General features: G+C 44.1%; 1 protein-coding gene across 1 annotated transcript in view; it reads right to left on the bottom strand.

Annotated features, from left to right (window-relative positions):
- Nucleotides 1-12537, bottom strand: part of f5 (coagulation factor V) — a 130503-nt gene that overhangs the window by 18313 nt on the left and 99653 nt on the right. The window contains exons 20-22 of the mRNA XM_086006708.1: nt 11162-11256; nt 8976-9131; nt 2014-2158 (exon numbers count right to left, since the gene is read on the bottom strand). Of these exons, the coding sequence (XP_085862834.1) occupies nt 2014-2158; nt 8976-9131; nt 11162-11256 (396 nt within the window). The remainder of the gene's footprint in view (nt 1-2013; nt 2159-8975; nt 9132-11161; nt 11257-12537) is intronic.

The raw sequence follows: 12537 nt of genomic DNA, 5'->3' as shown, positions 1-12537 counted from the left end.
CGATGGAAGTGCCAGTTTTCAGCATGCACAGCGCATGCGCGGAAAACTGGCATTTCCTTTCCTCTGAACCAAGGGGTTCAGAGGTGGCATGCGTGCGCGCAGGAGTCTGCGCTTGCCCGCTGAAATTCCTTTTTTTTTTTTACAGGGTTGCCCGTGCGATAAGGCCTCTAGTTTTTACGCGAGAAAAAAGCAGACGTAAGTGCTTAGTTTTAAAAAGTAAGTGGTCTATTAATTAAAGTTAGAATTTTTTTTCCACAGGTTTATTAATTTTAAAGACTTTACAGTAAGGTAAGTGTATTTTTAGACCCGATTTTTTTTTAAATTATTTTTTTCAAAAATTTGAATAATTGTTTAATTTAGTTTTTTTACAGTTATTAATAGTTCATTTAATTAGTGGGATGTTTTTTTAACTTTTATTTGAAATTTAAGTACTGTTTTGGGTGCCCGGAGTTTTCATGAGTTTGACAGTTCTTACTATCAAACTCATGAATGAACTTTTGCAACCTCCGATTGGTTGCCCAGTGCTCACGTGATCCCAGCCGGCTCATCGAACTAACTACGCCGCTGGATCACGCAAGCACAGCACGCTGGGAGCTGAACCGGGCCACTGACAGGAAATCCACGCAGGGCCAGGCTTCAACTGTCGGCGCGCTATGTAAGTGTAGGTCGGGGGCTTGCACCCACGGGAAGCCCCCGACACCAATTTCTGGGCCTATATAAGAGACGGTTAGCTAAAATTAAAGTTCATGGAATTGAAGGCAAATTATTGACTTGGTTTGGAGATTGGTTAGGCAGTAGAAGACAGAGAGTAGCGATAATGGGTATGTACTCGAATTGGAAGAAAGTGACTAGTGGTGTCCCACAACGATCTGTGCTGGGGCCTCAACTATTCACTATGGTCCGGAATTTGCGGTCAGCGGCGAAGCGAAAGCATTCGCCACTGGCCCGAAGCACGTTTCACTCGAGGATCTCACAATCCCTGTGTCGAGAACTTCGGGTTTTCTGACCTTCAATTCAAGTCAACAGAGTATAGTGGAGATCCTCTTGTGCGAGCTGCTGTGAAGTCAACAAGCTGTCTGAGCAGCCAATCAAAATGCAGAGTTCTCACAGAGAGCGAACAAGGAAGTGAGTCAGCTCTTAAAATTCTAACTTTTTAAAAATGTTAGAGAGAGAAAAACAAAGATTTCACATGAGGAAAAGACAAACCTGAAATAAAGATGGACAAACTTTAAAAAAGTTAAAAATTCTTTTGAAAAGTTTCTTAAAAATTTTAATATTTATTAAAATGGGCAAATTTCACACTGCACAAAATTAAAATTAGTTTTCCAGGCTCTTAACCTTTGTTTAGCAGTAATAACACTGTCAAAACCCCAGTTACAACTAATCCCTTTGGGTCTAACTTTTAGTGGGGAACTTAACAGTGTAATTACTGCGGAGGAGCCGAAGTTTTCGCCAGTTTCCCTGATTTGGCTGATTACACAGATTACTGGCTGTATTGGTGGTGGAGTGGACAGCACAGCCTGTTTCGGAGCTGTCAATGACAGACCGCAACTTCAGGGTTTCCACATGTGTCTGCACATGCGCCAAATCCCAAAGTTGTGGTCAGTTTCAAAGGCAGAATGACAGTGAACGCTGCCAGTTCGCCATCATCCCTACCGCAAATTCCGGATCAGTATTTATTAATGATTTAGATAACACAATAGAGAGCCAGATATCCAAGTTTTTGGATGACACAAAGATTGGTGGCATACTAAGTAGTGTAGACGGGAGCATAAAATTACAAAGAGACATTGATAGATTAAGTGAATGGGCAAAACTGTGGCAGATGGATTTCAATGCAGGTAAATGTGAGGTCATCCATTTTGGACCATAAAAGGATAGATTTGAGTATTATTTAAATGGTGAAAAGCTAGTTATACCAGTTTGTATTTCCCTGACATCAGCCATTTCCCAGCTGGAGTGGAGAGGGGAAAACCGGAAAAAATGAAAAAAGTTACTTGCAATTATACTCACAGTCTATTTCACAACCATACAATTCCATGCGAAGAGTAGGTCTAACTCTGAAGGATGTTGGAGTTAATTTTAGATACCTTGCGGTAATGGGAGGGTCGAACCTGTTAAACTTTATTCCTCCAGCGTCAGAATTTCCTTCAAAAATCTTCAGATGGATCACAGAAAAAAAAAAAGGAACAAGCTTTCATAGCGATGAAGAACACATACTAATTAGGAAAGTTTTTTGATATTAAACAAAACAAGCTGAAGGAAAGCTATTTTTGCACATTCCACTTTTAGAAAGCATTTTTGCCACATTTCTGTTTCTCCATCTCTATTCATGTTAGGTTCTTCCTTGAAGGGTACCCAGCCCTTGAGGGTGAGCAGCAATCTGATCTCAGGACCCACCAAAACCACTGCATAATTATCCAGTGGAGGTTGAGTGTGCTGAGGGGCTCAGAGAGCCTTAGCAGTGAACCAGAGCCTTGCCCCAAACACTGCCACCTGTAAACCTCATTTGAGGTGGATGTTGGACTCTCCCAATTTTCTTTCCTCCTTCAAGGAAATTAGCTCACCTCTGCGCGATGGCTCAACACATGGGCAATATCTGGTGCCAGTTTGCCCCTGCTACTCTCCAGGATAGCCCCTACACAATATAAGATTATTTTAAAATAACATAAGACGTTTTAAGAATAGCAAATAAACCAATTGGCTCAATCAACCCTTTTCATAGATCAATCCCATCTACCTGCTTCCTTACCATTTAGTTTTATAGTGTAAGCCGTGATTCAGTTGTTAGCTCTCTCGCCTTTCAGTCAGAAGGTTAAGGGTTCAAGTCCTACTCCAGAGACTTGAGCATAAAATCTTAGCTGCACTGTCTGAGGTGCTGTCTTTTGGATGAGACATTAAACTGAGGCCCTGTCTGCCCTCTCAGGTGGACGTAAAAGATCCCATGGCACAATTTTGAAGAAGAGCAGGGGAGTTCTCGGGAGAGAGAATACCAGCATGAACTGAGGGAAGAGAAAAGTACCAGCTTGAATTGGGTGGAGGAGAAATAAGAGTGCCGGTGTGATCTGAAGGGAGTGATGAGAATGCCAGCTTAAATTGAGGGGGGAGGGAAGAAGAGTGCCAATCTGTACAGAAGGAGAAAAGTGCCAGCATAAACAAGGGCGAAGGGTGGCAATGTGAACTAGGTAGGAAGGGGTGAAAGGTGCTCTTCACGAACTGAGATAGGTGAAGGAGGAGAAAGAGAGTGTGTGGTAACCAAACAATTTTAAAACAACTTTAAAAAGTTAGCACAGAGAGTTCCAATAATAAAAAGCAATCATTTGCATTTATATAGTGCTTTTCATAACCAGAGAGCATCCCAAAGTGCTTCACAACCAAAATGTACAGTACTTCTGAACTGTAGTCACTGTTATAATGTAGGGAAACGCGGCAGCCAATTTACCTCCAAGGTCCTCCAAACAACAATGAGAAAAACAACTTTATATACCTAGATAATCTGTTTTAGTGATGTTGGTTGAGGGATAAATGTTGACCAGGACACTGGGGAGAACTCCCCTGCCATTCTCCAAAAAGTGCTATGGGATCTTTTACGTCCATCTGAGAGGGCAGACAGATTTAATGTTTATCCAAAAAACCTGCGATAGTGCAGCACTCCCTCAGTGCTGTACTGGAGTGCCAGCCTAGGTTATGTGCTAAAGTCTCTGGAGTGGGGTTTGAACCCATAATTTTCTGATCCAAAGGCAAGAGTCCTACCACTGAGCCAAGGCTGAAACTACCAATAAATATCAATAAAGCTCCACAATTTCTCCAAGAAATTAGGGAAAATCTCTGTAATTTTAGCCACAATCTTCTGCTATACAAGCGATGGAATGCTGAGTAAACCTGCAGCTTAAGTTATGACAAGCCCTTGCTCTAATGCATTTTTAGTGTAACTATATGTCATAGGTCTATATCTGGGGCTGTTGTCAGCTTTTTTTATTGTTTAGGTTCTGGTAGTTTTCCAAGCTGACATATATGGAAACACATCCAATTGTCTCAAGCCCATTTAGACAATCCACTTCAGTGGCTTTCTTGTTAAGTTATTCTGCAACTCTACTATTCCTTGGGATGAAAAGTTTAGCCAGATTTCCCTTCTTACACCAAACTTTTAAACTTGTGTCCCCTGTTATTTAAACCCTTCACCATAGTGAACAATTTGCCTGGATTCATTGTCAAATTTCTTCATAATCTTGAACAGTGCATGTACTCAGCTTGTTTTTGCCCCACACTACACTCCAACCATGAGAGTGCAGAGAGTTGTAGGTAAAGGGTAGCTATTCACAGTGGCAGAAGGTGGGAAGTGGTGTTCCACAAGGATCAGTGTTGGGACCACTGTTGTTCACAATTTACATTAACGATTTAGACTTAGGAATCAAAAACACAATTTCTAAATTTGCAGACAACACCAAATTGGGGGGATAGTCAATACTGAGGAGGACTGCAACAAATTACAAGAAGACATTAATAAACTTGCAGAATGGGCAAATAATTGGCAAATGAAATTCAACACAGATAAATGTGAGGTATTACATTTTGGTAAGAAAAATAGGGAGGTCACGTATTGCTTGGAAAATAAGAATCTAAATGGGGTAGAGGAACAAAGGAATCTAGGAGTACAAATACATAAATCACTAAAAGTATCGACACAGAAAGGCCATAGAAAAAGCAAACCAAGTACAGTACTAGGGTTTATTTCTAGAGGGATAGAATTGAAAAGTAGTGAAGTTATGCTAAACCTGTATCGAACCCTGGTTAGACCACACTTGGAGAACTGCGTACAATTCTGGTCGCCATATTATAAAAAGGATATAGAGGCACTGAAGAGGGTGCAGAGAAGATTTACAAGAATGATACCAGAAATGCGAGGGTACACCTATCAGGAAAGGATGAACAGGCTGGGTCTCTTTTCTCTTGAAAAGAGAAGGCTGAGGGGTGACCTAATAGAGGTCTTTAAAATCATGAAAGGTTTTGATAGAGTGGATACAGAGAGAATGTTTCCACTTGTGGGGAAGAGAAAAACTTCATGCCATCAATATAAAAGATAGGTAAGAAAGTAAATTGTGAAGAGGACATAAGGAAGCTACAAAGGGATATAGATAGGTTAAGTGAGTGGGCACAGATCTGGCAAATGGAGTATAATGTGGGAAAATGTGAAGTTGCCCATTTTGGCAGGAAGAATAAAAAAGCATATTATCTAAATGGTGAGAGATTGCAGAGCTCTGAGATGCAGAGGGATCTGGGTGTCCTAGTGCATGAATCGCAAAAGGTTACTATGCAGGTACAGCAAGTAATTAGGAAAGCTAATAGAATGCTATTGTTTATTGCGAGGGGAATTGAATACAAAAGCAGGGAGGTTATGCTTCAGTTATACAGGGCATTGGTGAGACCACATCTGGAGCACTGTGTACAGTATTGGTCTCCTTATTTAAGGAAGGATGTAAATGCGCTGGAAGCAGTTCAGAGAAGGTTTACTAGACCAATACCTGGAATGGGCGGGTTGTCTTATGAGGAAAGATTGGACAGGCTAGGCTTGTATCTGCTGGAGTTTAGAAGAGTAAGAGGTGACTTGATTGAAACATATAAGATCCTGAGGGGTCTGGACAGGGTGGATGTGGAGAGGAAGTTTCCTCTTGTGGGAGAATCTAGAACTGTTTAAAAATAAGGGGTCGCCCATTTAAGACAGAGATGAGGAGAAATTTTTTCTCAGAGGGTTGAGTGTCTTTGGAACTCTCTTCCTCAGAGGGCAGTGGAAGCAGAGTCTTTGAATATTTTTAAGGGAGAGGTAGATAGATTCTTGGTAAGCAAGGGGTTGAAAGGTTATTGGGGTAGGCAGGAATGTGGAGTAATCGGATCAGCCATGATCTTATTGAATGGCGGAGCAGGCTCGAAGGGCCGAGTGGCCTACTCCTGCTCCTAATTCGTATGTTCGTACGTATGTTCATATATAAGATAGTCACCAAAAAAATCAAATAGGGAATTCAGAAGAAACTTCTTTACCCATGTAAGAATAAAAATATATGTTTTGTATGTGTGATGGACTCGAGGCTATTAATATAAGATGTATGTAATAAAGATAAATTTGATGTGTATGGATCTTCCTTGGGTAAGGCAATGACGCGAAACTTAACAAAGGAAACCTGCAAAACAGGATAACCCCCCACAGAGACACCATGGAAACTCAAGAGCCACTAAAAGGTGTCAACAAACAATTAACTTAAGCAAGAACTGGCACCAGCCACTGCAGACAGACACATGTTCAAAGGAAAGCCAATCAAGAACTGCCATGAATCTAAGACCCAATCATGGGGTCTTAGCAATTTAGAGTAGAGACAATCGACTTAAAAAGATACAAAACAAGGAACTCAAAGGCTCTCTCTCTCTCTCTCTCTGGACAACCACGCGGAAGAACAAGAAGCCCTCCCTCTGCAGACCAGACCAAGAAGCAAGGAACTCTACAGACCAGACTAAGAAGCAAGGAAAAAGGCCGCGTGCATTGCTTAACTCAGGGAAGCACCAGTCTGTGTAAATCTAACCCATTACCTTACGAGCTGTAATTGAGTAGAGTCCATAAATACCAGGAGGCTATTGTTTTGATGTGCATGAGTGTGTGTGTTTAATAAATTTGCATGAGTTTGTGTGTTTAATAAATTGATTCCAAACTGTTTCAAAAGAATTGGTCTTACTGGCTCAGAAATTCGGGTTGGAGGCTTCCCGCGGGTGCAAGCCTCCGACCTGCACTTACCTAGCGCACCGGCCGTTGTGCTGTGGGCCTGCGTGGGATTCTGATCCTGGGCCTGCTCCAACTGCCGGCGCACAGTGCTTGCGTATCCCAGGGGCGCAGTTAGTTCGAAGCGTCCCCTGGGATCACGTGGGCCATGGAGAGCCAATCGTAGCAGGGAATCTCTATTCATAGATTTGACAGGAAGACCTGTCAAATCTATGATTAGAGTTCAACCCCAAAACGTAACTAAAACTTTAAATAAATAAAAAAAAACAGCACATTTTTAAAATAACTATAAATTACATAAAATAACTATTTTAAACAATAATTTAAATTTTTGAAAAAATTAATTACAGTTTTTAGCGGGGCTAAAAATAAACTTACCTTTCTTTAAAGTATTTAAAAATAATAAACCTGTGGAAAAAATGTTTTAATTTTACTTAATTCACCACTTACCTTGTTAAAAGCAGGCCTTGTGACTGCTTTTTAAAAGCGTAGCTCCTGGAGACTTACCCTCCCGGAGAAATCTGGAAAAAAAACGGAAGTTCCATGCGCACGCGCTGCCTCTCCGGTGCACGCGTTCGACCTGTGAACCCCTTCCTTTAAGGGAACGGAAGTTCCGGTTTCCCGCGCATGCGCAGTGCATGCATGAAACCGGCACTTTCGTTGGGCCTACGAGTGAGTACACAGTGCGTACTCACCGCGGGGACCCGAATTTCTGGAGCACTGTCAATTTAATGCCAGTCAAAATAAAAAGCTTATACCCAGAGAGTGGTGAGAATGAGGAACTCGCTACCACAGGGAGTGGTTGAAGTGAATAGTATAGATGCATTTAAGGGGCGATTAGATAAGCATATGAGGAAGAAGGGAATAGAGGGTTATGCTGATAGGGTTAAATGAGGAAAGATGGGAGGAGACTCGAGTGGAGCATAAACACCGGCATGGACTGGGTGGGCCAAATGGCCTGTTTCTGTGTTGTATGTCCTATGTAATTTACTCCATGTTTGCAGAACCCTGCCTATGCTGTCATGTAAGTGGTCTTTTGGAAGTACATGGGACTGGCTTGGGGTAACATACCTTCTGATTTTATGCTCATTCCTGTCTGGCTTCTTTTAAAAAAAAAAATAAAAAAAATCGCTTTTCCCTCTTTCAGTGATTGCATGGCTAAAGTTTGTAACTCTTCAAGTGGACAACCTCAAGCACAGAGGCACACCCTACCATTGCATCCTTTGATGAATGGCAGATCACGAGATGGCATGCCAGATGGAGGCAAGAAAGCGTACAGATGGTTCAGTGTTAGAAAAAATGTACATTATAAATGCAACATACTGGCCTAGAAATTGGGTTCTGGTCTTGCCAGGGCTGTAGCGCCAGAAAGTTTGCGCCAGCGGTAATGCGGCAGCGCCCGACGAAAATTCGGGTGCACCGGGCCCAGACGGCGGCGGGCGCTAAAACCCTCCTTTAGCGCCTCAAAACGGGCGTGAACTTGGGTTTCCCGGCGCTAATCCCCCGCTGCGGCACCCGATGCGGTGCGGCAGGCGGGGGAACTGCAGGCCTCCTCCTCCTGTTAAGGAGGAGCTGCCTGCAGCCGACAACTGTCCGGCGGAGTGACCCGACATCTGAGCCCGGCACCTCGGGGAAGTGCCGGGCTCGCATGAGACACTGATCAGGGCCGCGGGGGGGGGGGAATGCAGGAGTCCGGGAAGGGAGGTGCGGGCAGGCGGCCGCCGGGAACGCGGCCGGCCGCCGCTCCACCTTTATGCGCCGGCGCACACTGGGGGAAGACTCTGTTGCCAGAGTCTTAGTTGCGCCTGCCATGGGCGAGGCGGGCGCAACTGAATTTCGGCTTGGGGCCGGGTTACCACGGCAACCGGGACGCTGCGCACACCGATGACGTCATCGGTGCCGGCGCAGCGCTACCGGTCTACCGCCGCGGAAGGGCCCCAGGCAATTTAGGAACCGGCGCCAATTGCAGCGCTAGGCCCTCTAGCGCCGCAAAATCGGTGCTAAGGGCACTGAATTTCTAGGCCACTGTTTCTAAAGGAAAATAATGCTCAGTCTGAGGTGTTTAGCTGAAAATACATTGACAGAGGAGTCCCACGTTGTAAAAATTGATATGATTCCCAGTCCATCCCTCAGCGGATTGTAAGAGTAGAGTTGGTACACGGCCACTGTTGGTGTGATAAATTATTCAGGCTTTATCATTTACACTTACTTGTTTGTAGCTTCTGCTGTTCCCATTGTAATACTTCCAATTTTTCCCATCCCCACTGTATTCAATGAAAAAGGCTGTAATGTAATGTTGCACAAACAATGCACTGGCTCCTTGGGTGGCAATATTAGTGAGCACCATCGGCCTTTGCAGATCAACCTGTGACACAACAACAGTGCACATCCATTAACTAAATAACACAGGAAAAATAACACCAATTATCAATAAATTGCTGACCCCAGTTGGACCTGACTAACATCCTTCATTCTTTGATATTGTGACATAGATTGGGAACAATCAGAGTAAAATTATCAGGAACTTCCACGAATTGCTGATAAATATCAAAAATTCTGCGCACTCAGTAATCGTGCATAGGAGGTCTACTCATTCATCTTTACACCATTCAACTGAATTGCATGTAATAAGAAAAACAAGTGGAACTTTAAAATTATTATAAAATATAAAATTCAACATTGCAGGGGGTAGAATTGGTTTTCCGAATTAATGCCCCAGCCGCAGAGCTTTACACGATGAGAGCACATTTCGAGAATTCAGATGTGTCAGTCGGTCTGCCCCACATAATTTCCCATGGGCAGAAAATCATGGAGGACAAAATGAGCTCCACATCCCAATTTTCAATATGTACTTTCATTGTTTGAAGCCTGGCACCTGGAATGTTAATTTATAAAATCTATTCCTAAATCTGAAAGTAAAGTTTCAGTAAAGAGAGCGACATATAACTTTCCCCACATCTACTAAACCACGATTCGATGTGCAAGATCCCTGGTTGACAATAAGTTAAGAAGTACTAGACTGTGAAATTGCTCGTTACAGACCTGGTTGTAACTAAATAATGGGATTGGATCTGATAGGGATAGGTATTGGCTGAGATGATAAAATACTCCATAGAATATGTTTCCTGTATTGCTGGAGCCCATTAGTTCTATTTTAAAATGGCCTCTTCACTTGCTGTATGCTCATTAGTCTGGCAGCCCATTGTTAAAGAGCAAGGAAAGGAGAGGGAAAGGTGCTAAATTATAGTTTGATCAACATTCACTGCTTGAGCAGGCCACAAAGGGAATTCGAGGGGCTGCTGTCTGTTGAGAGGGGTCTGGCTAAATAGTGCAGATGGTTGATAAAATATGGCGGGAGAAAAGCCCAATTATGTAAGGAATGGATCCAACAGCGGTTGTTCGTTCCCCCTTCTCTTTTATTATTAGTTTCTTTGAAAATTCCCACTGGGGTGCTAAATTTTGAAAGCTGGAAAAATTAGTGGCAGGCGCTAATGATTCTCAGCTTTCTCTAATTTGGGTGTTAGCGCTCCAGGAAGGAAGTGGAGCGCTAAATCAAGCGCCACCATTTCCCTTCTGGAGCGCTAAACCACACAGGAGAGGTGGTAAAGGTGTAGCGCTGCACAATGTCCCGTGCAGCGCTGCCGGGATCGGAGGCTCCTTCCCTCCCTTAAAGGGCAGGGCCATTGCTGCAGGCTCTGCGTTTCAACGATGCCCCTCGTCGCCGACGGCAACCGGGATCCGCGATAATCAGCCCCGAGCACTCAAACAGAGCAGCAGTTAAAAATTTTCAAACGACAACCTAAGGGATGGAAACAAATTTTATCTGCAGACCAGCGGGCTTATCTTTAATTACCGCTCCCGAAGTGCCGGCCTCCCAAACAATGGCTGCTGCAGCTGTCGGTGTTATCACCCGGCGATGCTGCAGGGGACCAAACTGAATTTTGGGTCCAGCTGGATGACGTCACAATCTCCGGGAGCAGGAGATTGTGGTGCTAGGGGTTACCGCCGCCGCAAACCTCCAGGCGAATTTCGTCAGCAGCAGTACTATTGCCACGCCTGGGCGCTAAGGTACCGAATTTCTCACCCATGGAGTTTTGCTTGTTTGCTTTTGTGACTTGGGGAGTATTTATGCAGAACTTCAATCAGATTACGTAGGTAGGTAGGAGCCATGAATGGGTAGATTGTACATGGCTTTTGAAGAAGCGAACTACTGCAACCAAATTACCTTTACTCATTGATATTTTCTTACATTTTTATGTAATGCCCAGCCACTTCCAAAAGTGTGTTTATGTTTACAAGTTTGAAGATAGCGCCCCTAATGATTACTCTGTGGTCAATTCTTTTTAAGAAAAGATGATGAGGTCATTACATTCATTTGTAGCAATTAAGACATACTTGAATCCAAAGTTTTTGGCCTATGTGCATTTCAGCACTCCAGGCATTGATCCTATCCCTGTTGTGCAATCTTGCTAGCTTTGGCTCCCAGCTATCTAATAAAGAAGGAAATAGTTTAAAAAATGAAAAGGAAAAACTGCAAATGCTGGCAAAATAAAGATAACAAAATACACAGCAGATCAATCAGTATCTGTAAAGAGACACACAGCAGATTAGTCAGTATCTATAAAGAGACAAGAGGTTATAATGTTTTGGGAATGCACACCTGTAAGGGAGCCCACCCAATCTTCCATCTATTAAAATCAATGGACGGACAATTGGCTCCATTAGGGGCACCAGCTCCTCCCTACCCAATTTTCCTATATTTGCTGCAACCAGGAGATCCAATAGAGCCAAGAGCAGGAACATCTGCCCTTTGATCATTTACTCTGCTGCACTGAGTTAGTGCTGCCCTGTTTGAGCAATTCATCTAAATCACAGTTCATTGCTTATTGGAGAATACACATTATGTTTTCTGTCAATTCAGATCATAGAATCATAGAATGGTTATGTAGTGTATGTACCCGTCTACCTTTAAGGGAACTATTGAATGTAACCGTTCACCTTTAAGAGAACTACTTTAGGTGTGGCACTATTTGTTTGGCTTCTGTATACTGTAATACCGATAGTGACCACACCAGTATATAAGTGTTGGGGCCGGATTGCTGGGGCAGATTCGCCCAGACCTTCGAATAGTAAAGACCTGTTTGTTTGTTACTTCCGAAGTCTGTGTATTTATTAACTGCACAACCCACAGACTTTACAGTGGCGACGAGTCCGATCGTACCCTGCGGCAAGACTACCAAAGCAGCGAAGAGCGTCGAAGAGAGGCAACCGCCCTCGTCGTGCTGCTGGGAGAAAACACAAGGCTGCAGCAACAGAAAGAGAAAACACGAGGCGGCAGCAACAGAAAGGAAGCAGACTAGCAACAAAAGTTCATCAGCAACAGGCACTGACTACCCTTTTACCACGGTGCGGAGTGAGCCGATCAGCCGGAAACAAGGCGGCCGCGGAGACTGTGAGTAGGGGAAGGTGTAGAGAATATCCGGAGGATAAGGGCTGTGCACTCGACCACGGTCGAGGGGGGGAATGGAGCCGGTCAGAAAGTCGGGTCCAACGGCGTCGTGAGACAGTCGGACCTCGATCGGCGGGAAAAGCCGGGCAGCGACCGCAGCCACGAAGCGCTGAGACTGGGAGTAGGCGCGGGAAGAGACACCCAGCCGCAGCCGGGGAGGGAAACACCGGTCTGCAAGAGGGCTGGGAGGCGAACAGGACCCGTGCGGGTGGGAGAGAGAGACAGAGCCGAGCAAGGGGAGAGAGACTGCGCGAGAGCCAGT

This window comes from Somniosus microcephalus, chromosome 14 (assembly GCF_052327205.1).
Source record: "Somniosus microcephalus isolate GS21.2 chromosome 14, FLI_Smic_1.0, whole genome shotgun sequence".
Lineage (NCBI taxonomy): Eukaryota > Metazoa > Chordata > Chondrichthyes > Squaliformes > Somniosidae > Somniosus > Somniosus microcephalus.
The sequence above is the reverse complement of the archived record's forward strand: the minus strand, read 5'-3'. Positions and strand labels throughout refer to the sequence as shown.